Consider the following 23363-nt stretch of genomic DNA (forward strand, 5'->3'; position numbering starts at 1 on the left):
GTTTCATAAGGCAATCCAAACACATCTTAACCATCTTTCTAAACTATATTTCCTTGTATAAAGCTTCTGGGTCGTTCTCTCTGTCTCTCAGATAGTTTGAATTAGATTAACAATACCATGTGTGCCAAGTGCCAACGACTCAACACACAGTAATTGCTTTCTGGATCATTAGTCGGTGGCACGTTACACTGCAAACAAAGATGACTCCGAAACACTAGGCAAGGCTTAACAAAACGCTTTATTAATGAGACACTACAAAACATTACATTGGAAACATGCATTTATTGCAATACTACAGGAAACACATAAATGAAAAGGAAGACATCAAATTATACTACATAGCTGTAATGATTGAATTCCTGTGTAGATGAATAATAGATTTTCAAAGTAATACATCATAGGATAATTCAATTTTGTTCCCACCCAAGTGAAGTCCTTTCCTCAGCTGTATCTCCTAAGTTTATTCTGTAAGGGGTATGTACATTTTGTACGTGTGCAATTTTTCTATTTCTAAATACGTAAATCAAAAAATAAAATAAAGTATGCAAAAAACTCAAGTGGAGGTCAGAGAAGCATATTTAAAAGACCGTTTTTATTACATTGTCTTTGAAAATCTGTCTGTGGCTCCTCTTCAGTCATCTTCTGATGAGCGCTCATAAAGGTTGCCTTGCCTCACGGAGAGCCTAAATAAGGGCATAAAATATTGTATCAGTGAGCCATTGTGATTTGACAATAGGAAAGAAGTGACTTGAATTGACAAGGATGTTCAGGTAACCTTCTGGATGGCATCCCTCGCAGGGTCATCCTGGAGAACCTTAGCCCTGTCCAAAGCTCTTTCAAAGTGGGCAACACCGGATTTAAAGTTGCCAAGCTTCACTGGGAGGGGACACATAAGGAAAGGACTGTTAGGACCAGTTTAATGCTATGATCAAGATCAAGTAGACCAAGACTAATCACAGTTTCCATGAAATCAAAACTTGTGTCCAAAGTTTCTAGGTTGTCCCCAGGTTGTAATTCAAAAGAATTAGCATTGATCAGAATTGTATGAACATTTTCCCATTCAATCCCATAAACGTCAAGGGAAAGGGGATACCTAGTCAGTTGCACAACTGAAAGCATTCAACCCCCGAAATATGTCTTCCGCATTTTTTTTATTTTTTTTTATTTTTATTTTTATTTTACCGTTATTTTACCAGGTAAGTTGACTGAGAACACGTTCTCATTTGCAGCAACGACCTGGGGAATAGTTACAGGGGAGAGGAGGGGGATGAATGAGCCAATTATAAACTGGGGATTATTAGGTGACCAAGATGGTTTGAGGGCCAGATTGGGAATTTAGCCAGGACACCGGGGTTAACACCCCTACTCTTACGATAAGTGCCATGGGATCTTTAATGACCTCAGAGAGTCAGGACACCCGTTTAACGTCCCATCCGAAAGACGGCACCCTACACAACCCTTTAACCCAACCCTTCTGAATCAGAGAGGTGCGGGGGGCTGCCTTAATCGACGTCCACGGCATCGACGCCAGGGGAGCAGGTGTGGGGGTTTACTGCCTTGCTCAAGGGTAGAACGGCAGATCTTTCCACCATGCCGGTTCGGGGATTCGAAACAACACTGTACCAATACTCTAACCTCTAGGCTACCTGCCGCCCCTCAATGGAACCACAGTACATAAAAAATAAATTTGATTAATTTGATCAAGCTCAGACATGAGATAATGGCGTTTTCTTTAAGAGTCTGTAAAGATGAACTTAAAATACAGGCCTGGGGGCCATTGCTATACACATCACAACTTGTCAACGACTCAAACAAGGGAAGGGTTTCTCCACACTTCTACCTGTACTTACTCTCTGACTGTGCCACCAACACACAGGCGTTCAGTTGCCACTTCTCATCAGCGATTTCATCGGCTACAGCGAGTGAGCGAACGCCATAGTCCCGGGCCTCGGTGTGACGCTTCAGCTCCAGGTAGCAGCGGCCTATCTCATGGAACAGCCAGGTCCTCTCCAGACCGCCACAGGCCAGGGGGATCTTTTCCTCCCAGCTGAGAATGGAGAAGCAAATACACAAACACAGTGAATAGAATGACACAGTGAACCCATACATTAGGAGTCCTTTGTATTCAAGAAAACGATTTGCTTCATCACACAATCAAAACATAAAAACACAGATGTGATGCCATATACTTTGAGTTTCCACTTACGCATCGATAGCCTGTGGGAACTTTCCTATTCTGGCGTACACTCGGCCAACATTATCAAGTGCCCTTGACTTTGCCTCTGGGAGTTTGCTGTTGGACAACAAAGAAAGTGAAAGAACACTGTTAAAACAATAAGATGCAGTGTGTGAACAGCACTTGATTTGAAATGTGGGTCGTTAGAAAATCATATACTCTCGCCTACGTATTTATTTGGATAGTGAAGCTAAAACTCTTAATTTGGCTCTATACTCCAGCATTTTGGACTTGAGATCAAATGTTTTATATGAGGAGACAGTACAAAATGGCACCTTTATTTGAGATTATTTTCATACATATATCTGTTTTACCTTTAAGATATGAATGCACTTTATGTATCTAGTCCCCTCATTTGAAGGTGTCAAGTATTTGGACAAATTCACTTAGTGTGTCATTTACTTAGTAAATGAAGTCAAAAGTTTAGTATTTGGTCCCATATTCCTAGCACGCAATGACAACATCAAGCTTGTGACTCTACAAACTTGCTGGATGCATTTGCTGTTTGTTTTGATTGTGTTTTGGATTACGTTGTGCCCAAAAGAAATGAATGGTAAATAATGTATTGTGTCATTTTGGAATCACTTTGATTGTAAATAAGAACAACGTTTCTGAACACTTCTACATTAATGTGGAAGCTATCATGATTCAGGATAATCCATGAATAATGATGAGTGAGAAAGATGTACAAAGACCATGCCCCCAATACATGCTAACCTCTCAACATTACCAATAAGAGGGGAAGTTAGCATTTGATCTCCAAAATCCTGGCGTAATAGAGCCAAATTAAACGTTTTAGCCTCACAATCAAAATAAATGCGTAGTTGAGTGTACCTTTCAGACTGAAATGAAGTGTCCACTCCACAGCACTCACCATTGCCTGGCCAGGTCCAAGTCCTTTTGATGGTTGTCTAGTGCTCTGTCCATTTTCCCCAGGTCAATCAGGGCATTTCCAATGCAGCTGTGAAGGTTCCCCAGCACCTCTTTCTTATTGGGAACCACCTCCTCTGACCAGCATTGAACTGACTTCAGGACCTCCCGAGCTTTCTTCAGGCTGCTCTCTGCATTGCCTGCAGTCAAAGCTTAGAGGGGAGAAAAAAAAAGAGTTTACCATTGACCAAGATGTATTGATAAGCATCAAACTATCATATTCATCCTTGGGTCTGTTCTATCTTACCTGCATCAATCTCTTCCAGGCTCTTGAGTACAAAACGGGTGGGATCAGAGGGAGGGTTCTGCCGGGTCTTGTTCCACTTCTGCTGCATGAGCTTGCGGTCTCTCTCCCGTGCGTAGATGGGCTTCTGCTGGCGCCAGAACTCAGTGCGTGTGTCCAGATAGGTGATGCAGTTGAGGATGAGGTCCTGCAGTCTCTCCCCACCCCGCATCTTACCTTTCACCAAGTCTGGAGGCCATTTATGACTTTGACTTTAATGGAATATTTGCCCTTTACCACACACTGGGCTCTGTAATTCATGCTGATAATAATGATTGTGTAAGGGAAATCAAAGGACACGTAGAAGCCAATTCTCCAGATAGGGTACGTGATAAAAGAGCATCTTCCCAAGTGTGACAGTGTATTGATTGTGTACTGAAACTCAAACGAAAGAGTGAAAATACAGGAACGTGCTAAGTAAAATAATTTGGGCTGCGCTACCTTCATCTTTCAGTAGCTTCTCTAGGTACTCCTTATCGCTGTAGAGCTCTCCCAGAAGCTGCTTGGCTGTCTTCTCACTCTTAGGCGTCTTCTTGTTCTGCTGCCTCATCTCCCTTCTCGGGGGGTGAATCAGCCCCTTCGGCCGTCCCTTCTTCACCTGCCAATCAATCCCACACACAGAACTCATCATGAGGATGACATACATGCAGAGGTGGGAGTAATTGTGAAAAATATGCAGCTTATCGTCTCAAGGCTTTACCATTGACTCACCTCATCTGCTTTGTGGAAGAAGGACAGGTCCCCCTTGTTTTCCAGTTTCACAGATGAGGGGCCTGAGGTGGTGGAAAGATAAGAGATTTAGAAAACCATATGGAAAACTTACAAAAACTGCATTATGAGAACAATGAGGTACTCAATCTGTTGGTCTTTTACAAAAATATTTTGACCGAATACTTACTGCCCACAGAGTTGTCGATAGCCTCTTGGGCCTTCTGGATTCCCAGTCTAAATTCCTGCAGCTCTGGCCGCAGTTTGTGCCCCCTGTGGTAAAACACCAAGGCAAACTCAAAGTCTCCCATGGTGTATAAAGCTTCCGCTTTCTGATACAAACCCTGGAAAATGAGGAATACAAATAAATCAATGGATTTTGCTTGGGAAATGATGACTAATCAGAAACAACAGTGTGCCTTAGTGGTCATTGAAAAGAAAAAAGCTTTGAATTTCAGTACAGTAGCTGGCCAACAGGGGGATACATCTGTTCCGTTCCAAACAAAACAGACAATACAAAGCTTCCCTGAATAACATTGGCTGAGAGATAATACAATGACAGCTACACAATAAAGCCAAAGGCTGAAAATAGAACAGGGCTGAATAATGATGCCCAATGTTTAAATTGCACCTTGAAGAATTCTTTGTCCTCCTTGAGAGAGGCCTCTGCGTCCCTCAATGCATTATCAGAATCTCCCATCTTTACATAACATTTGGATCTGGCAACCAGACAATGTTTGTCATCTGGCTGAAGAATCAATGCCTGAAAGAAATGTATGAACTGTCATTAGCTACAAATACAAACTTGACATACATGTAGTGTAGACTTGAGTAGCAAAAAAGCCACCAGCCACTGACTGAGGAGACAGCCCAAACGACTTGGCAACCAGTACATACGTTTTCGATTGACAGCTGAGTAACAGAAGAAATTGTCTAAATGCATATACACAGAGATTGCATTCAACCACAGCAAATTGATTATATGGTCATAGCTAAATAGCTAGCTATAAGTGGCTAAATGTTTATTGTTTAGCTATCATTAGAGCTACCCCACAGATATCATCTTTCCTACTAGTCCCTTCCTGGACAGCCAAGATTTAATCAGATCACCTATTACACAAACTGCACAACAGGGGGCGGTAATGCAACTTTTGTCACGCCACTCAGTCAATAAACGAGCAACCGAGCATGCACACACTGCATTGTTAACCTGTGATGTTCAGTCCCCAAGAGGGGGCACACTGGGCGCGTTCGAGCGGATCACTTTTGTCGGCTTTTCAAAGTGTGTTGCATTATGGGGATAATAACTGTCCGACTTGCGCCTACATGTCAACAGCATTACAAAAATCATGTGATCTAAGGTCATGACGTTTTGACTGCAGTCAACTGCAAGTTTCTTTTCATAACATCCTGCATCCATCTCTTGCATTGTGGGAGGCTTTATTGCCAACCAATCATTGTTTTTTTTTACGTGACCAGACATGACTGAAACAGGAACCAACTGTGCCGTGATGTGAATGTGATGTTTGAGGCGCTCTCTCAGTAATTGATTGTACAATGTACACACGTATGATTTCCGTTTGTGGTTAGGAGACATGTTTTTTTCAACATTACAATGAAAACATTTTATTAACAATGGCAACACTGCCATGTTGATCTGAGCCTTGCTGTTGGAAAACCACATTAGTGTCCGACTTTTGGCTGTGTGAGATATACCTCCCCAGTCGGTTGCTTTAGCCTTACCACTCAACCACGCCCACTCTTTTCACCATTTCTCCCAGTGGGCAGTGCTATACATCATGGTGGGCGTGGGTTTGAAAGTGCAAAGACTGTCCGATGAGCGTCCACGTTCAACCGAGAACCCTCCACCTGGGATCTCTTTCGTACATTTCAGCCAGACTCGACCCTCAGGACCCAAGGGGTGCACGTATTGGTTTTTGCCCCAACACTACACAGCTGATTCAAATAATCAACTCATCATCAATCTTTCATCATTTGAATCAGCTATGTAGTACTAGGGCAAAAAACAAAATGTGTAACCCTTAGGTTTACAATTGCACTTTCATATCAGTACATAATTCTGCTGTATTTGAACTATCGATAGCGAGCTACCAGTGGAGGCTGGTGGGAGGAGCTATAGGAGGATGGGCTCATTGTAATGTCTGGAATGGAATAAATGAAACGGTATCAAATATATCAAACATATGGAAACCACGTTTGACTCTGTTCCACTTATTCCAATCCAGCCATTACTCAAAGACTGTCCTCCTATAGCTCCTCCCACCAACCTCCACTGCTAGCTACCAAGTGGGTGGACCAGTTTTCCCAAATGTGAACAGTGTGTAAATTAACGTCAAGTTTTGCTTGCTAGCCAACCAACAACGTCAATGCCGCTATCAAGACAATATACTATGAAATATATTAAACTGATCATGACTAGACTTAATTTCACTGCGATTGGTAGGTCAACATGCAATAATACCTGTATACTGTCTATCACTGAGATTAATTATTTGCATTGCTGGCTTCATTAAAAACAGTTAATCTGATGGATTTTAGGATGTCCTTGGTCTTTTTTTTTTTTTTTTACATGAGGCCAACTTTAGCATATTATCCTGGAGGCATACTTACACACCCTGTCTCATTACTTTGTGTGAATGATATCTCTCAACTTTAAACCAGGGTCAGCATTATGGGCGGGCCTTAGGGGGCCTGGCCGCCCTACCATACCTCCTTGCCCATCCAAATAAAACATTTAAATGGGGAGGATGGCCGTGAGGTGTAATGGCGGTGGGGCAAGCGAAGCATGGCAAAGATTTTGGAGGAAGGGACGAGAGATCGGAAATGGCAGCGAGTAGTGTGGACGAAATGGAGGAAATGGAGAAAAAGTTGGTGAAGCAACAGCTGTGCTGGAATGCAAACAATATGGGTGTCAGTTCTGGCGGTATGGAGTGGGAGGATGAGAGTCAAGGACGGGAGTGGCCTTTAGTGGAAAAACATAGGAAGAAGAGAGATCATGAAAAGCATAAAGAGGGCCAAGGTAGGAAGCAAGATTAATGATGTGTTGGAGTGGAAAGTGGTGATAGTGTTTGATGAGACCACACCCTATCCGACTAACTAATGCCGTAGAGAAAGAGGTAGGTGAAGTGAAATTAGCTTGGTTCATCGGAAACGGTAGATTATTAATATTGTGTGGTAGCCAGGCTCAGCAAGAGAAGATTCTGAAAATGGAAAACCTTAATGGGAAGAAGATTAAAAGCCATGTCCCTAGTGATTATGCTAGATTGACGAGAGTCATCACTGGGGTCCCAATATCTACGTCAACAGACGAAATGAAAGAAAATGCAAAGGGAGGCAGAGTGATTTAGGCCTTAAGGTTGATCAGTAGGAAAGAGGCTTATCAGTGATGCTGGGGTTTGACAAAGTCTTGATGGGAAAAGTACAGATAGTTTCAATGTTAGAGAATTTGTCCCATATGCACTGTGGTGTTTTAAATGCCAAATAATAGGACTGTAGCTGCTCAGTGTAAAGGAAAGAAAAGATGTGCCAAGTGTGGAGGGGCACATGATTACGGTGAATGTGGAAGCAATGTGAAGGTTAAGTGCTGTAATTGTGGGGGTGAACACAGCGCAGCATTTGGTGGATGCCAGGTACAGAGAGAGGCTAGAGAGGCTCAGAGATATAGGATCAGTCATGATGTATCATATGCAGAGGCCGTAAAACAGATTGGTAGAACTACAGTGAGGACTGATGGAGCTTACATGGATGTACCTGTAGTAAGTGGAACTACTGTGGAACTACCTACGTGGACCTACTATGGACCTACCTAAGTGGACCTACCTAATGAATTTAGTTGATTTCATAGTCATAGTTATTGGTAAGGTTAACAATACAACTCGGGTTGTGGAAAGCAGAAATTCCAGGTTGAAGGTTATTGTGGAGATGGCAAAAGAGATATTGGGGGTAATAGATGTTACTGTTGAAATGGTTATTGACATGCTGAACAATCCTAAAGGTGGAGTGTTTCAACAGGATACAGATAAAGTTTAATGGGGTTGGGGAGAGTATTTTGGGGGGTAGGGTGGAGGGTGTGGTAAAAGTTAGGGATTTATTTGGTTTTGAATTTTATGTTCATGGTAGTACAGAATAGGGACAGATCATGATTGATCGTACATTCCAGCACAGTAGGTGCACTTTAAGCGTTTGTTTGCGGACCATCATCATATCATATCGAAGAAGTGTAATGGCGACTGTTAGAGTTTCTTGAGTCGACGCCACATGGCGGAAAACTCAAGATACCACACACCACGCGTCTTGGGACAAGAACTTTGATTTGCTATGCTCTCCGGAGCTGAGGGCTGTTGAAAGGAGTGATAACTGGGGTGGTGTTAAATGTTGAGAACCAACTAAAATTGAAGATTCCCGGTGTCTGTGACGCCTGCCGTTTGGTGTGACGCAGACCCGGTGGAGAGCGGGGTGAAACAGAGAAGATACTGTCTGTCCTGCAGAGTTTTGATGCAGAGTCTTTACCAGACAATATCAAGTTAGGAGGTGTCAGATATCCAGTGGGAGCTTTGGTCCCGACCCCTAGTTTGGTGACAGCTGCTGTACAGTAACCTAATAAACATCTGCATTTTGAAACAGTCTTTTTAAAATTGAATTAGAATATATTTTATTAACAAAAACACAAAGATGTTGATGAAAAAGTACTGTAGATGCTGTGTTTTCATTTTTAGAATACTGGGCTTACAGTAGTAATGGATGTGAGTTGCAGTTCACACCTTGATGAGAAATTAAATTGGACAATAGCTAGCCGAAACGCTCATAACAGCTAATTGGTGCTGGAAACTAATTTGAATGATTGTATAGAAACACACACGCCACATAACAAACAGTGATCTTATAACAAAATAATTTATATCATAAACGGCCTCAATGACACCCTATCAAATAGAAATGAGTTTAGATGAAAATATGGCTTAACATGTTTATTTACCACAGTGTGAAACTGAAATTAATAAAAAATACAGTTTGCTGCCCATTAGAAAGAAAAGAAGGCGACTAATTTCTTCAAGATAATCATTCATTCAGTTAAACCCATAAAACTGTCGACAACATGTCCTTATTTTGTACTTACTGTAGGTCCGCAGTATTTCTTTCAGGCTGGAGTAGATGTGCTCAAAAATGCTCTCTGGTGGTCTGAATGAGCATTAACAGCAACAATGGCTGACAGTAAAATACTAAGATTTCACACACTTTAAAAGGTGCCTTACCATACCGCACTGCAGCACAATGCAACTACTAAATGAGGACCCACTTCACACTATATACGCAGCAGTGCCGGTTTGTGCCGTTCAAGATTATGGAGGATTTTGTTTTATAACCATGGCCTTATTTCTATTACAGCATATTGGATGACTGTCATTCATATTCCCATTCACCCAGCTCAATGTAACATCAATAGGTTTAGGCTACTACATGTTACTCAAATTTGCCCTATACCAATCAAGAGATTGCTACAACCTATAGCCTAGCAATGAAAATGTATACTCTAGGTACACAGGTCGAGAGACAAATTGGAGTAATCAAGGTGACAGAGACACATTCAATACCGCCTTGCACACTCTTGCCTGCATCTAGCTGATCTGGGGTGTAATCTTTAGTACAAACAGTTGCACAACGTTTCAAGAGTTTCTATTGGACACATTCAGGTAGGTCCCGCCCCATTTCGTTCTGTTTAAGAGACTTTTTGCCAAAGAATCGGCAGAATGAATACACCCCTGATCACCCACACACAGTTCAATTTCATAGCAGCCACATAGAGCATTATCACTTTGCTTGTTGTAAAATTCCTTCTCGCATCTACAAGCTTTCCTTCTTTCACTTTTTCCCTTCACTTGTGGACTTCAGCACACAACACAACAGCTGTCTGTGACTAGGCACAAAAACCTCTCCTTGCCAAACCTTCACACCATAACCCCTAACCGCTACACAACCTACATCGTCACCATTTTAAGGTTATAGTAAAACAAAACAAAATAGAACCAACGCATTAGTACACCCACAATCCAATCCCAAGTGTACAATCATGCATTACAGTGTACAGAAGTTTTGAATTACCCAACGAATTCGCCAGACATAGGCGATTTGTTTTTACAAAAAGACGTGCAACTGCGACTCAAACGGGCCATTGTTTTATTTGAAAAAATATGGCCCTTTATAATATCCACTTATGTACATATGCTGTATATAGCATCTTAACGTTTTAAAACAAAATAGATAAATCATTTGTCCAGCCTTTGCTGCTACGCTTGCAGATGTGCATAATATGCTGCGACCCTAATCAAAAAGTATTTAATAACTCTAAATAACAATAACTTAGCTATAGGTTGTTTTTCATTGAATGAAACATACATTTTATGGGTCAACACCTTATAGTTTCATTGCATTGACATTCCCAGCATTAGTTAAAGTCGTCTGTTCTTGTTCAAAATATTAAGTTATTGAAACTGAAACGGTGCATCCCGAATGAATGGCAGCAGCAAACAATGTACCAGGCCAGCTGTGATTTACAACCTGATAGCAAAATTTTTTGGACTACCAAGAAATGTATTGGTGGATTATATGAATCATGCATTGAACTGCATCCATCTATTCTCCCAACAATGCCTTTCTTTACTTCCTGGAATTTTGAGTCAAATAGAAGCTATTTTTAAAACCTCTTATAAAGTTGCTTTTGAAGCATAAACTGGGAATTTGATGTTTTACTGATATTATGATTGCCCATTTGTTTCATATCTGCAAAGTAGTTAAAATGCTGTCAGTTCCACTTTAAATACTTCAAAATCAATTTATTATACAGTATTTGGTTCTCTGAGCTTAACACCATTAAGCACAAAGTAAAGAAAATTGTGACCTGTAATAGTTTTTTAAAATGTGCCAGAAATGTATTTGTGCCTCTTTTTCCAAGAAGGACCGTAGTGATTGTATCAGATGTTATCAGAGAATAAAGAGTTGATAGCCTAAACATTGTGGCCATTAGGGTATCTCTGGTGGTTTAGCCATCTATCAAAGTTTTGTTTACAATATTGTATAAGAAATATTATATAAATGTGAATACTGAATGTGTTATGATGAGAAGGAATTCAAGGAAACAGCCAACAGACCTAGAAACTTATTTCAATACATTTTATTTGCAATGTCCAGCAATGAAATATGGTATGAAACAACAGATTTACATCAGTGTTTTCTTTTATCTTTCAGTATGTTTATATATTGTCATCTTTACAGTACAACCAATAAATATATAACGCACTTCTTAAATAGCACTGAGCCATAAAAATGCATTAACATTTTAACCAGTAGAAATAAGTATAAGTACAAAGTATTTCCTGAATAGCAAATTGTATGCAGTGATACTTATACATTTTGAAAAGTCCTTTATACAAGTCCCTCACTTTAGTCAACCTCTTCAATGGTTGGGCCTTGGGAGCTGCCACCAGAGCTGGTCCGTGCCTGATCTCCACAGCAACCTGTGGGCATCCCTCCCTGCTGGTACAGCTTGGTAATGATAGGCTGGCATACTTTCTCCAGCTCCTTTAACTGATGCTCATACTCCTCTTTGTCGCCTAGCTGGTTGTTCTCCAACCAGGAAATGGTCTGGTCGCACCTGTCCATCACTTTCTTTTTGTCCTCCTCGCTGATCTTGCCTTTCATGTTGTCGTCCTCTACGCTGCTCTTCATATTGAAGGCGTATGACTCCAGGGAGTTCTTGGCTGCCATCTTCTCCCTCTGTGCGTCATCCTCAGCTTTGTATTTGTCAGCGTCCTGCACCATCCTCTCAATATCCTCTTTGCTGAGCCGGCCCTTGTCGTTGGTGATGGTGATCTTGTTCTCTTTGCCCGTGCTCTTGTCCACCGCTGCTACGTTCAGAATGCCGTTGGCGTCAATGTCAAAGGTCACCTCGATCTGAGGGACTCCTCGTGGGGAAGGGGGGATCCCAGAGAGTTCAAACTTACCCAGGAGGTTGTTGTCCTTGGTCATGGCTCTCTCTCCCTCGTAGACCTGGATCATGACCCCGGGCTGGTTGTCGGAGTAAGTGGTGAAGGTCTGGGTCTGTTTGGATGGGATGGTGGTGTTGCGTTTGATCAGGGCGGTCATGACACCTCCGGCGGTTTCGATGCCCAGGGACAGGGGAGCCACATCCAGCAGCAGCAGGTCCTGGACGTTCTCAGACTTGTCGCCAGARAAGATGGCCGCCTGGATGGCAGCGCCGTAGGCRACCGCRTCGTCTGGGTTGATGCTCTTGTTTAGRTCTCGGCCGTTGAAAAAGTCCTGCAGGAGCTTCTGGACCTTGGGGATCCGGGTGGAGCCTCCGACCAGGACGACATCGTGGATTTGGGCCTTGTCCATCTTGGCATCCCTGAGGGCTTTCTCCACGGGCTCCAGTGTTCCCCTGAAGAGGTCAGAACACATCTCCTCAAAACGAGCCCTGGTGATGGAGGTGTAGAAGTCGATGCCCTCAAAGAGGGAGTCAATCTCAATGCTGGCCTGGGAGCTGGAGGACAGCGTTCTCTTGGCCCTCTCGCAGGCTGTCCTCAGTCTCCTCAGAGCCCGCTTGTTCTGGCTGATGTCTTTCTTGTGTTTCCTCTTGAACTCCTCCACAAAGTGACTGACCAGGCGGTTGTCAAAGTCCTCGCCGCCCAGGTGAGTGTCTCCAGCCGTGGCCTTCACCTCAAAGATCCCATCCTCGATGGTCAGGATGGACACGTCGAAGGTGCCCCCACCCAGGTCAAAAATCAGAACGTTGCGTTCCCTGGACTTGCCTTTGTCCATGCCGTAAGCGATGGCTGCCGCCGTGGGCTCGTTGATGATCCTCAGCACATTCAGCCCAGCGATCACTCCAGCGTCCTTAGTGGCTTGTCTCTGTGAATCGTTGAAGTAGGCAGGGACTGTGATGACTGCATTGGACACCTTCTGGCCCAGGTAAGCCTCAGCGATCTCCCTCATCTTCACCAGGACCATGGAGGAGATCTCCTCTGGGTTGAAGGATTTGTTCTCACCTTTGTAATCTACCTGAACTTTAGGCTTTCCTCCGTCGCTGACCACCTTAAAGGGCCAGTGCTTCATGTCAGCTTGCACGACCTGATCGTTGAACTTTCGGCCAATTAGGCGTTTGGCGTCGAAAACGGTGTTGTTGGGGTTCATGGCCACCTGGTTCTTTGCTGCGTCTCCAATGAGTCTCTCAGTGTCTGTGAAGGCCACATAGCTGGGCGTGGTCCTGTTGCCCTGGTCGTTGGCAATGATCTCCACTTTGCCATGCTGGAACACCCCCACACAGGAGTAGGTGGTGCCCAGGTCAATGCCGATAGACGGGCCTTTAGCTGATGACATCTTGATGGTTTGGAGTTAGTTGCCTACAAAAGAATGAAATATTTTAGAAATTGATATTATTCTACGAAAACCTAGGTGCAAGTAATGTCAATCTCCACCAACTGAGATGTTATACTAAATATACTTGAATAACAACCAGACCTGGGTTTAAATACATGCGTACTTAAGTATTTGTAATTCTTATTTTCTGTGTATTTGAATATTTTCAGATAATGCGGCCACTTCTATTTAAAGTATTTGAAACTATTTTCTAATAATTTCATATAAATACTATGAAACTATTTTCAAATACATTTCAAATACACCTAGGAACAAACAATTCTGGGTTCAAATGCATTGAATATTTAAATATTTGTATTTTAAAATACACTTGTCTGTGTATTTGAGTATTTTCAAATACATGCCAATACTTTCCAAATGTATTTCCAAACACATTCCAATATTCAACTATTTACATTTCAAAATGTACTGGTATTTGAAAGTCCTTGAAAAACAATAATATGCATTTGAACCCAGGTCTGATAACAACACTGTTGTCAATGTTTGTGTTATATATATTAGTGTTATACACTAATACTGGCCAGGCACATATTCAGTGGGGTTTACAAAGACAATGGCAGAAACAATCATTTCTGCTAATCTATTAGAGAAACTCTTTTCACAACAGGCCTACATTTTTTTCTATGAACACTCCTGAATAATATTGTATTATCTTCACAGAATTAGAGCAGATTTTCTTAAAAACTAAGAAATAACGAATTATAATATGCTACAAAAAAAAAGAAATTTAGGCCTAGTCTGTCCAATGAAATAACATAAATGGATGACTATTATACCTTTATAATATTATTTCTTTATTAGTTAACCAAATATTCTGGCATAATGTTATAGCTAAATCGGCTATGTCGATACAACCAACATAGCTTCATTTTCTATTTCTATCAAGTTTATAACTGTCACAGCCATTACGAAAATAGGGTACTAAATTAATTTCCATTTACTTACAGTTTATGAATGTAGAGGTCTTTCGAACGTGGCTCTTCTCTTTTCTTGCTTTCCTTTCGCTTGAGTATTCTCGTTGAGTCGATGTTTGAATCCGAATGTACTTCACCAGAATATATACCATCCCCATTGCCCATTTCTAGACATTTCTCGAACGCTCTGACTACATTGCCCAATGAGAGCGCAGCATTCCTGCGCAATGACGCACCTGCGAGGCGCATGCATTGCACGCGCAGGAAAAGAAAGTTCTCGTCTTTCCAGAGCGTTCGAGAGGCGCGGAGACCTGTCTAGAACGCACACACACAGCACACAAATAGTTTAACCATTATTTGTCTTGATTAAAATAATCTCAAACAGTTAATGATTCAAATTTCAACACAAATGGAACAGCATGCGGTTCAACCTTATTAAGTCGACGTTTCAGTCGATCGGCTACACTGCAGCTTCTCAACAGTTCACGAGATGTCAGTATATAATTTTTGTCTCACTAATGAATAATAGATATGTATTGTAAGACAGTTGAGTGCCTATAGGCATACAAGCAACTCACCACAAGTTAATGTGCCTCCAGGGAAGATCCTTTTTTTGTATTAAAGCCAGAGTATTTAAGATATCCAGTATRCATTTTTAAATTAAAGACAAATGATGAACACACCGGCTAATCCTTTCCTATTCTATTCAATGCTATTCTGTTCTATACCATTTTAGTCTAGCCTATTCCGTACTGATGGCTCATCAGTTCACATTTGCTTACCACAAACAAGATATCCCCATTATATCCCCATTATGGGGATATCTTGCTTATGCTAAGAAAATGTGAACTGCTTGTGACATTCTCCTGTGAATTTTAATGACAAAAAACACAAATGGTAGCTAAAGTATTTGCTAATACACTTGGAAAGTATTCAGACCRTTTGACTTTTTCCACATTTTGTTACATTACAGCCTTATTCTAAAATTGATTAAATTATATTTTTTAATCAATCAACACACAATACCTCATAATGACAAAGCGAAAACAGGTTTTTAGAAATTGACACATATTTATAAAAAAAACAAAAACAGAAATACCTTATTTACATAACAATTCAGACCCAGATACTTATCAGACTTCAAAATTGAGCTCAGGTTCATCCTGTTTCCATTGATCATCCTTGAGATGTTTCCACAACTTGATTGGAGTCCACCTGTGGTAAATTCAATCGATTAGACATGGTTTGGAAAGGCGCACACCTTTTTCTATAAGGTCCCACAGTTGACAGTGCATGTCAGAGCAAAAACCAAGCCAAGAGGTCGAAGGAATTGTCCTTAGAGCTCCGAGACAGGATTGTGTCGAGATCTGGGGAAGGGTAGCAAAACATGTCTGCAGCATTGAAGGTTCCCTAGAACACAGTGGCCTCCATCATTCTTAAATGAAAGAAGTTTGGAACCACCAAGACTCTTCCTAGAGCTGGTCGCCTGGCCAAACTGAGCAATCGGGGGAGAAGAGCCTTGGTCAAGAAACAAAGATTGTACTCTTTTGCCTGAAAGCCAAGATGGTCCCAGGAGGAAACCTGGCACCATCCATACGGTGAACCATGGTGGTGGCAGCATCATGCTGTGGGGATGTTTTCAGCGGCAGGGAATGGGAGACTAGTCAGGATCGAGGGAAAGACAAAAGGAGCAAAGTACAGAGATGAAAACCTGCTCCAGAGCGCTCAGGACCTCAGACTGGGGTGACAGTTCACTTTCCAACAGAACAACGACCCCAAGTGGCTTCGGGACAAGTATCTGAATGTCCTTGAGTGGCTCAGCCAGAGCCCGGACTTAAACCCAATCGAACATTTCTGGAGAGACGCAGCGACGCTCCCCATCCAACCTGACAGAGCTTTATAAATTTGCTTAAATTAAAAAGAAAACTGTTTTTGCTTCGTCATTATGGGGTACTGTGTGTAGATTGATGAGGGAAAAAAACAATTTAATCAATTTTAGAATAAGGCTGTAACGTAACAAAATGTGGAAAAAGTCAAGGGGTCTGAATACTTTCTGAATGCACTGTATTGTAAACATAATTCCCATGTAGCAGTAGCTAGTTGTATTTATAAATACATCAGTATGAGATGTATTTACTGCTCACAAAATTCACAGACGGTGGTGATTGCAACCTTTCAAAAATATTTTGTGGCCCTCCGTCTATCATGGAAACATGATACAAATATATACTGCGTTCATAACCAAGTGGAAGATGGGAATTGACCAATTATGAAGTAGAGTCATACAGCACCTGCCCGCCCCCGCTGGCTTTCTGTCCGACTCGCTATCGCAACAATTTCAAAGATTTTACTGAGTTACAGTTCATATAAGGAAATCAGTCAATTGAAATAAATAAATTAGACCCTAATCTATGGATTTCACATGACTGGGAAGGGGTGCAGCCATGGGTGTGCATAGGCCCACACACTTGGCAGCCAGGCCCACCCACTGGGGAGCCAGGTCCAGCCAATCAGAATGAGTTTTTCCTCATAAAAGAGCTTTATTACAGACAGAAATACTCCTTGGCACCCTCCCCACACCCCCTCAGACGATCTTACAGGTGAATTAGCTGGGTGTGGAGGTCCTGGGCTGGTGTGGTTACATGTGGTTTGCAGTTCTGAGGCCGGTTGGACGTACTGCCAAATTCTCTAAATCGACGTTGGAGGCAGCTTATGGTAGAGAAATTAACATTCAATTCTCTGGCAAAAGCTCTGGTGGACATTCCTGAAGTCAGCATGCCAATTGCACGCTCCCTCAAAACTTGAATGCATCTGTGGCATTGTGTTGTGTGACAAAACTGCACATTTTAAAGTGGTCTTTTATTGTCCCCAGCACAAGGTGCACCTGTGTAATGATCATGCTGTTTAATCAACTTCTTGATATGAAAGAAATAAGCTTTTGTGAGTATGGAACATTTCAGAGATTTTTTATTTCAGCTCATGAAACATGGGACCAACACTTTACATGTTGCGTTTATATTTTTGTTCAGTGTGGTTTGACGAGAGCAGAGTTGGAGAGACTTGCAATTTCTCTTGAGCTATTTTTATAGCCTACCTTTTAGGAGTGGGACGATTTTTAGACGGAGACTAATATGAGTGATCAATATTTATTTCTAGACAATGTAGTAAACTATAACCTAATCATTTAGGAAGTAGATTTCCTTGGAAAGATAACTGCCCTGTGCTTCTCTGCCCATGCAGCTAAAGCCTACTCTGTTTAATTGAGACCACATGAGCACCTGATGTATGGCTACTGAACTTGAAGCAGCAAGAATGACTACAGCGGACACTTGCACTTTCTCTTGTACTAGGTTTTGCWTATAGGATATAGCCTACCTTTTAGGAGGATGATCTGCAGGCATAGACAAATAAATCAGTAATCAATATTTATTGAAAATGAAAAGCACAACTCTCATCCACCATGGTAGCCTATGCGCTTTTCAATGATGATAAAACATTTTGATTGCACCTGGATTCACATTGGTTGAGCGCCCTCCACTTTTTCCATTATCAATATTTATTTACACACACTGTATTAAATTATAGTCTATTCCTATTTAAGTACATTTCCTTGGAAAGATAACTGCCACGTGATTTTCAACCCATGCATAGGCAGCCTACTCTATTTCAATGAGACCACACATATACTAGGRGCACTTGAACTCGCATGCCCGACTAGGAGAGGAAGGCCACTGAAGTTGAAGCAGCTCATTTTTTACATTAAAAAAATGTTGACCGCGAGAGAATGATCTCTGTTGGGACCAAGATAATTGCGGCCTGCAATTCGGGGCGTTCCTGCATGTGGACATTCCTATATCTGCAGAAACCCCTCTTTATAATTCTATTGGTCAACTTTTAAGCTAGGASACGGAAGGTGGGTGGTGCTCCAGTACAGTAGGTTGCGTTAATGCACAATAGCGTTGGAGGCCAGCTGCCGATAAACCCCACAGAAGAAGGGGCGGCAACGGTASCTAGCTGGCCATACACCAGTAGACAGTGTCCTTCGTCCCTGCCTGTAGGTGCCTGTAGGGCACTGTTTTCTCGCAGTTCTGTTAACAACGGTGAGGGCAGGCGGGAGCGAAGGACACTGTGTGTTATTTTAGCAAGCTAGTCCGGTACACAGCAGGTGYGAGGCGGGGGCGACACCGTGTGCTATCTAGCATGTGGTGTACCTAACTAGCAAGCTAGTTGTGCTAGTGGGAGGCGGGGGCTAGACAGTGTCTTTTGCCCCCGCCTGTCGGGAATGGTTTTCTCCAGTACACGGCYGACAGGGGCCATACCGTGTGCTAGCTAACTAGCAAGCTAGCACATGATGTTGCTCACGCCTGCTGTGTACTGGGGGTGAAGGACACTGTCTACAGCTAGCAAAGCAGGGAAGGGGTGTCCATTCAGGGACCGATGGGGGGGGTGTAAATCCAAGACACTTCATTTAGTGTGATATGTTACGTTTTCGTATGGTATGTATTAATTTGTGGAAATCCATCGACTTGGTATGATATGTTACGAATTGGCAAAACGTATATGTTGAAATCAAATCTAATTTTATTGAACACATACACSTGTTTAGCAGCTGTTATTGCGGGTGTAGCGAAATGCTTGTGTTTCTAGCTCCAACAGTGCAGTAACATCTAACAATTTCACAACAATATACACAAATCTAAAGGAATGGAATTAAGAATATATAAATGTCAGAGCGGCATAGACTAAGATACAGTAGAATAGAATACAGTATATACACGAGATGAGTAATGAAAAATATGTAAACATTATTAAAGTGACTAGTGTTACATTATTAAAGTGGCCAATGATTTCAAGTGTATGTATATAGAGCTGCAGCCTCTAATGTGCTAGTGATTGCTGTTTAGCAGTCTGATGGCCTTGAGATAGAAGCTGTTTTTCAGTCTCTRAGTCCCAGCTTTGATGCACCTGTACTGACCTCGCCTTCTGGATGATAGCGGGGTGAACAGGCAGTGGCTCGGGTMGTTGTTGTCCTTGATGATCTTTTTGGCCTTACTGTGACATCGGGTGCTGTAGGTGTCCCGGAGAGAAGGTAGTTTGCCCCCGGTGATACGCTGGGTAGACTGCACCACCCTCTGGAGAGCCCTGTGGTTGCGGGCGGTGGAGTTGCCATACCAGGCGATGATACAGCCTGACAGGATGCTCTCAATTGCACATCTGTAAAGGTTTGTGAGAGTTTTCGGTGCCAAGACAAATTTCTTCAGCATCCTGTGGTTGAAGAGGCACTGTTGTGCCTTCTTCACCACACTGTCTTTGTGTGGGTGGACCATTTCAGTTTGTCAGTGATGTGTACGCCGAGGAACTTTCCACCTTCTCCACTGCGGTCCCGTCGATGTGGATAGGGGGTGCTCCTTCCGCTGTTTCCTAAAGTTCACGATCAGCTCTTTTGTTTTGTAGATGTTGAGTGAGAGATTATRTTCCAGCACCACACTCCCAGGGCCCTCACCTCCTCCCTGTACGCTGTCTCGTCATTGTTGGTAATCAGGCCTACTACTGTTGTGTCGTCTCCAAACTTGATGATTGGAGGCGTGCGTGGCCACGCAGTCATGGGTGAACAGGGGGTACAGGAGGGGGCTGAGCAGGCATCCTTGTGGGGCCCCAGTGTTGAGGATCAGCGAAGTGGAGGTGTTGTTTCCTACCTTCACCACCTGGGGGCAGCCCGTCAGGAAGTCCAGGAKCCTGTTGCACAGGGCGGGGTTCAGACCCAGGGCCTCAAGCTTAATAATGAGCTTGCAGTGTACTATGATGTAAGAATGTTCATTGACTATAGCTCAGCATTCAACATAGGTATTCCTCTTGTCCAGATGGGATAGGGCAGTGTGCAGTGCGATGGTGATTGCATCGTCTGTGGATCAGGTGGGGCGGTAAACAAATTGAAGTGGGCCTAGGGTGTCAGGTAAGGTAGAAGTGATATGATCCTTGACTAGTCTCTCAAAGCACTTCATGATGACAGAAGTGAGTGCTATGGGGCGATAGTCATTTAGTTCAGTTTTCTTGCTTGGGTACAGAAACAATGGTGGCCATCTTGAAGCACGTGGGGATAGCAGACTGGGATAGGGAGAGATTGAATATGTCCGTAAACACTCCAGCCAGCTGGTCTGCGCATGCTCTGAGGACGCGGCTAGGGAGGTAATACGGTCGGCATTTGATTGTGAGGTATTCTAGGTCGGGTGAACTAAAGGACTTGAGTTCCTGTACGTTATCACAATCACACCATGAGTAATTAATCATGAAACATACACCCCAGCCCCCCTTCTTCCCAGAGAGATATTTATTCCTGTCTGTGCGATGAACTGAGAACCCAACTGGCTGTATGGACTCAGTGTATCCTGAGAGAGGCATGTTTCTGTGAAACGGTATGTTACAATCCCCGATGTCTCTTTGGAAGGAAATCCTCGCCCTGAGCTCGTCAACTTTATTATCCAGAGACTGAACATTAGCYAGTAATATACTCGTAAGCAGTGGGTGGTGTGCACACCTCCTGAGTTGGACTAGAAGTCCACTCCAAATACCTCTTTTCCACCGGTGGTGTTTTGGATCAGACTCTGGAATCAGTTAAATTGCCCTGGAGGGTACGAACAAAGGATCCAATTCTGGAAAGTCATATTCTTGGTCGTAATGCTGGTGAGTTACCGCCGCTCTGATATCCAAAAGCTCTTCCCGGCTGTATGTAATAACACAAAAAAAATCTGGSCTAATAATGTAAGAAATAACACATAAAAAATAAATACTGCAAAGTTGCCAAGGGGCTAGAAGCACAGCTGCCCTTTTTTTTTAATGAATTCCAATTTGTTGTGGCTAATGTTAGCTAGATTAGGGTTACGGTTAGGAGTTAGGTTAAAGGGTTAASGGAAGGGTTAGTTAACATGCTAAATAGTTGCAAAGTAGCTAAAAAGTAGTGAATAGTTGAAGTTCATAATTAGCTAAAATGCTCAAGTTGTCCATGATGAGGTTTGAACATGCAACCATTGGGTTCCTAGACGTTCACGTTATAAGCCTATCCACCATCACTTAAGTAACCTTACCAAACTTAAATCAAATTTGAGTGTCAAGTATTTCCGTTTACTATGTTACGTCTAGACTATGAGACCAGGCTAATGTATGCAGCCCTCTATGGCGAAGTTCTAAATACCAGTTGGATGCGTTCACGTGCTTTGAACTCGTTGAGAAACGCCGATTGGCTAATGACCAACAACCTGCATAAACCATATACTAAAAGTACAGCGATCATGCTTGTAAAAACATTATATGGTTTAACAACCATATTAAGAAATGTATTTTATAAATAATTACTTGTAGCATTCAACTGCCTAACATTTCCATAATAGGTGACGTGAGAGCCGGAGCGCAGGCTGATTGACGAGTTTCCCACTAGTATAATTATGTTAGCTACCAGTTGGAGGGGTGTTCAAGTGATTTTTTTCTAGTGGTATGTGGTAAATTCACATTTAGCACTTGGTTACGAACGAAGCAATACAATAGTCCTCCCTGCACCTCTTCCTACTTCTGCCAATCCTCTCTCCCACTAACGTTAGCTAGCTAACTTTACTAGCTACTGTACTGTAGCAGCTAGTTAACACAGAGTAAAGTTAAAGCCATACCGTAGAGTAGCTTTCAATGGCTTTGACATACTCTCCTTTGTGGTACAACWGGTCCCCCTCGGCCATGTAAGTAGAAAATGTGCTTTTGGGTCCTTGGTCTCCTTCATTGTCCGACATGTTTGCAACAAAGTCCCAGTGGTATCCTAGCAACCAACCTAACAAGTCTCTCGATGGGTCATTCTATGTCGTCACTAGTTACCACATCCACAAAGGCATAAACCCAGCCTATTTCTACAATTTATCTTCTTAAAACGTGATTTTAAACCTAACCTTAACCACACTGTTAATCTTCTGTCTAACCCTAACCTTGAACAGTTAAATATGCATAGGATTTTTTACTCATTCACCACCTGCCATCTCTCCAAAACGCCACAAAAAAAGTATTTCTTGCATCCCAAATATTAATTTTTTAAGCACTTTCTTTGAGCTTGGGGTACTCCTCGAAAAAACAGCCAAAGGAAATAAAATAAAAACGCAATAAAAACATTGACAAAAGGGTGAAGGGGGGAACAAGAGGCCTACTTTATTTACATGGCTGTTGGATAAAGACTCCATAGTCAAGACTGTTGAGGGCTTCATGAGAGCAAGTCCAGGATGGGGATGCCTTCCTCTTAAAAGCGCACCAAGAGATCTTAAAAATAAGATCAAAACCTCTACCATCCATAATGTCATAGCAATTGTATGATAAGCTCTTTTTTATATTAGCTGCATAAATTTACACAGTGGAACTCGGGCCTGAATAGTTTAATACTGCRAGGGTCATAGCCCATAGACAACCTATACATTATAATAGGGTATACTTTTAAACAGCATGGGCAAAATAAGATGTTAACTCATTTGACAGCTTGCCTAGACAACCCCAATCATAGACTGTATGCATTGTGTGTGCTGTGAGTGAGATGGTACTTACTGTACTAGTTGACTGAGTGGTTGCTCAAGTTCAGCATACTAGGGTACACAGCCAGTTAAATATATAGATGTCTACACAGTATCTTATAAAATGGCAAGCACAACCAAATTCATTTCCTGAGTTTGTGCCAAAAGGATGTTGTTCGTTGGTGCCCTTTTTCAGTCTTTTCCATAATAGAGGAGCATCCTCATCTCCTGGTAGTGGCTCTGAGACAGCCAATTTACAATAAATATACATTTAAAAAATAAAATAAGAAAACAGTCAAACTATC

At 42.3% G+C, this 23363-nt stretch overlaps 2 protein-coding genes across 5 annotated transcripts; both read right to left on the reverse strand.

The window, feature by feature from the left end:
• Positions 1-219: 219 nt before the first annotated feature.
• Positions 220-22340, reverse strand: odad4 (outer dynein arm docking complex subunit 4). 4 transcript variants are annotated; one of them, XM_024135932.2, is made up of 12 exons: positions 22183-22261; positions 15624-15739; positions 4789-4920; positions 4348-4501; positions 4161-4222; positions 3891-4047; positions 3414-3638; positions 3111-3318; positions 2207-2293; positions 1851-2047; positions 776-876; positions 220-683 (listed from the first exon to the last, which is right to left on the reverse strand). In XM_024135932.2, the coding sequence occupies exons 2-12, from the start codon at positions 15702-15704 to the stop codon at positions 654-656; spliced, it is 1434 nt and encodes a 477-aa protein (XP_023991700.1). In that variant the 5' UTR covers positions 15705-15739; positions 22183-22261; the 3' UTR covers positions 220-653. The 4 variants fall into 4 exon arrangements, with proteins under 4 accessions (XP_023991700.1, XP_023991699.1, XP_023991702.1 ...); XM_024135931.1 differs by lacking the exon at positions 15624-15739 and having other exon boundaries at positions 22183-22340; XM_024135934.2 differs by lacking the exons at positions 15624-15739; positions 22183-22261 and adding an exon at positions 15103-15195.
• Positions 11332-14719, reverse strand: LOC112068734 (heat shock 70 kDa protein). The gene is made up of 2 exons (XM_024135930.2): positions 14556-14719; positions 11332-13573 (listed from the first exon to the last, which is right to left on the reverse strand). The coding sequence occupies exon 2, from the start codon at positions 13548-13550 to the stop codon at positions 11616-11618; it is 1935 nt and encodes a 644-aa protein (XP_023991698.1). The 5' UTR covers positions 13551-13573; positions 14556-14719; the 3' UTR covers positions 11332-11615.
• Positions 22341-23363: the final 1023 nt, after the last annotated feature.

The sequence above is a fragment of the Salvelinus sp. IW2-2015 genome, unplaced genomic scaffold, assembly GCF_002910315.2.
Source record: "Salvelinus sp. IW2-2015 unplaced genomic scaffold, ASM291031v2 Un_scaffold659, whole genome shotgun sequence".
In the NCBI taxonomy this organism is placed as follows: domain Eukaryota; kingdom Metazoa; phylum Chordata; class Actinopteri; order Salmoniformes; family Salmonidae; genus Salvelinus; species Salvelinus sp. IW2-2015.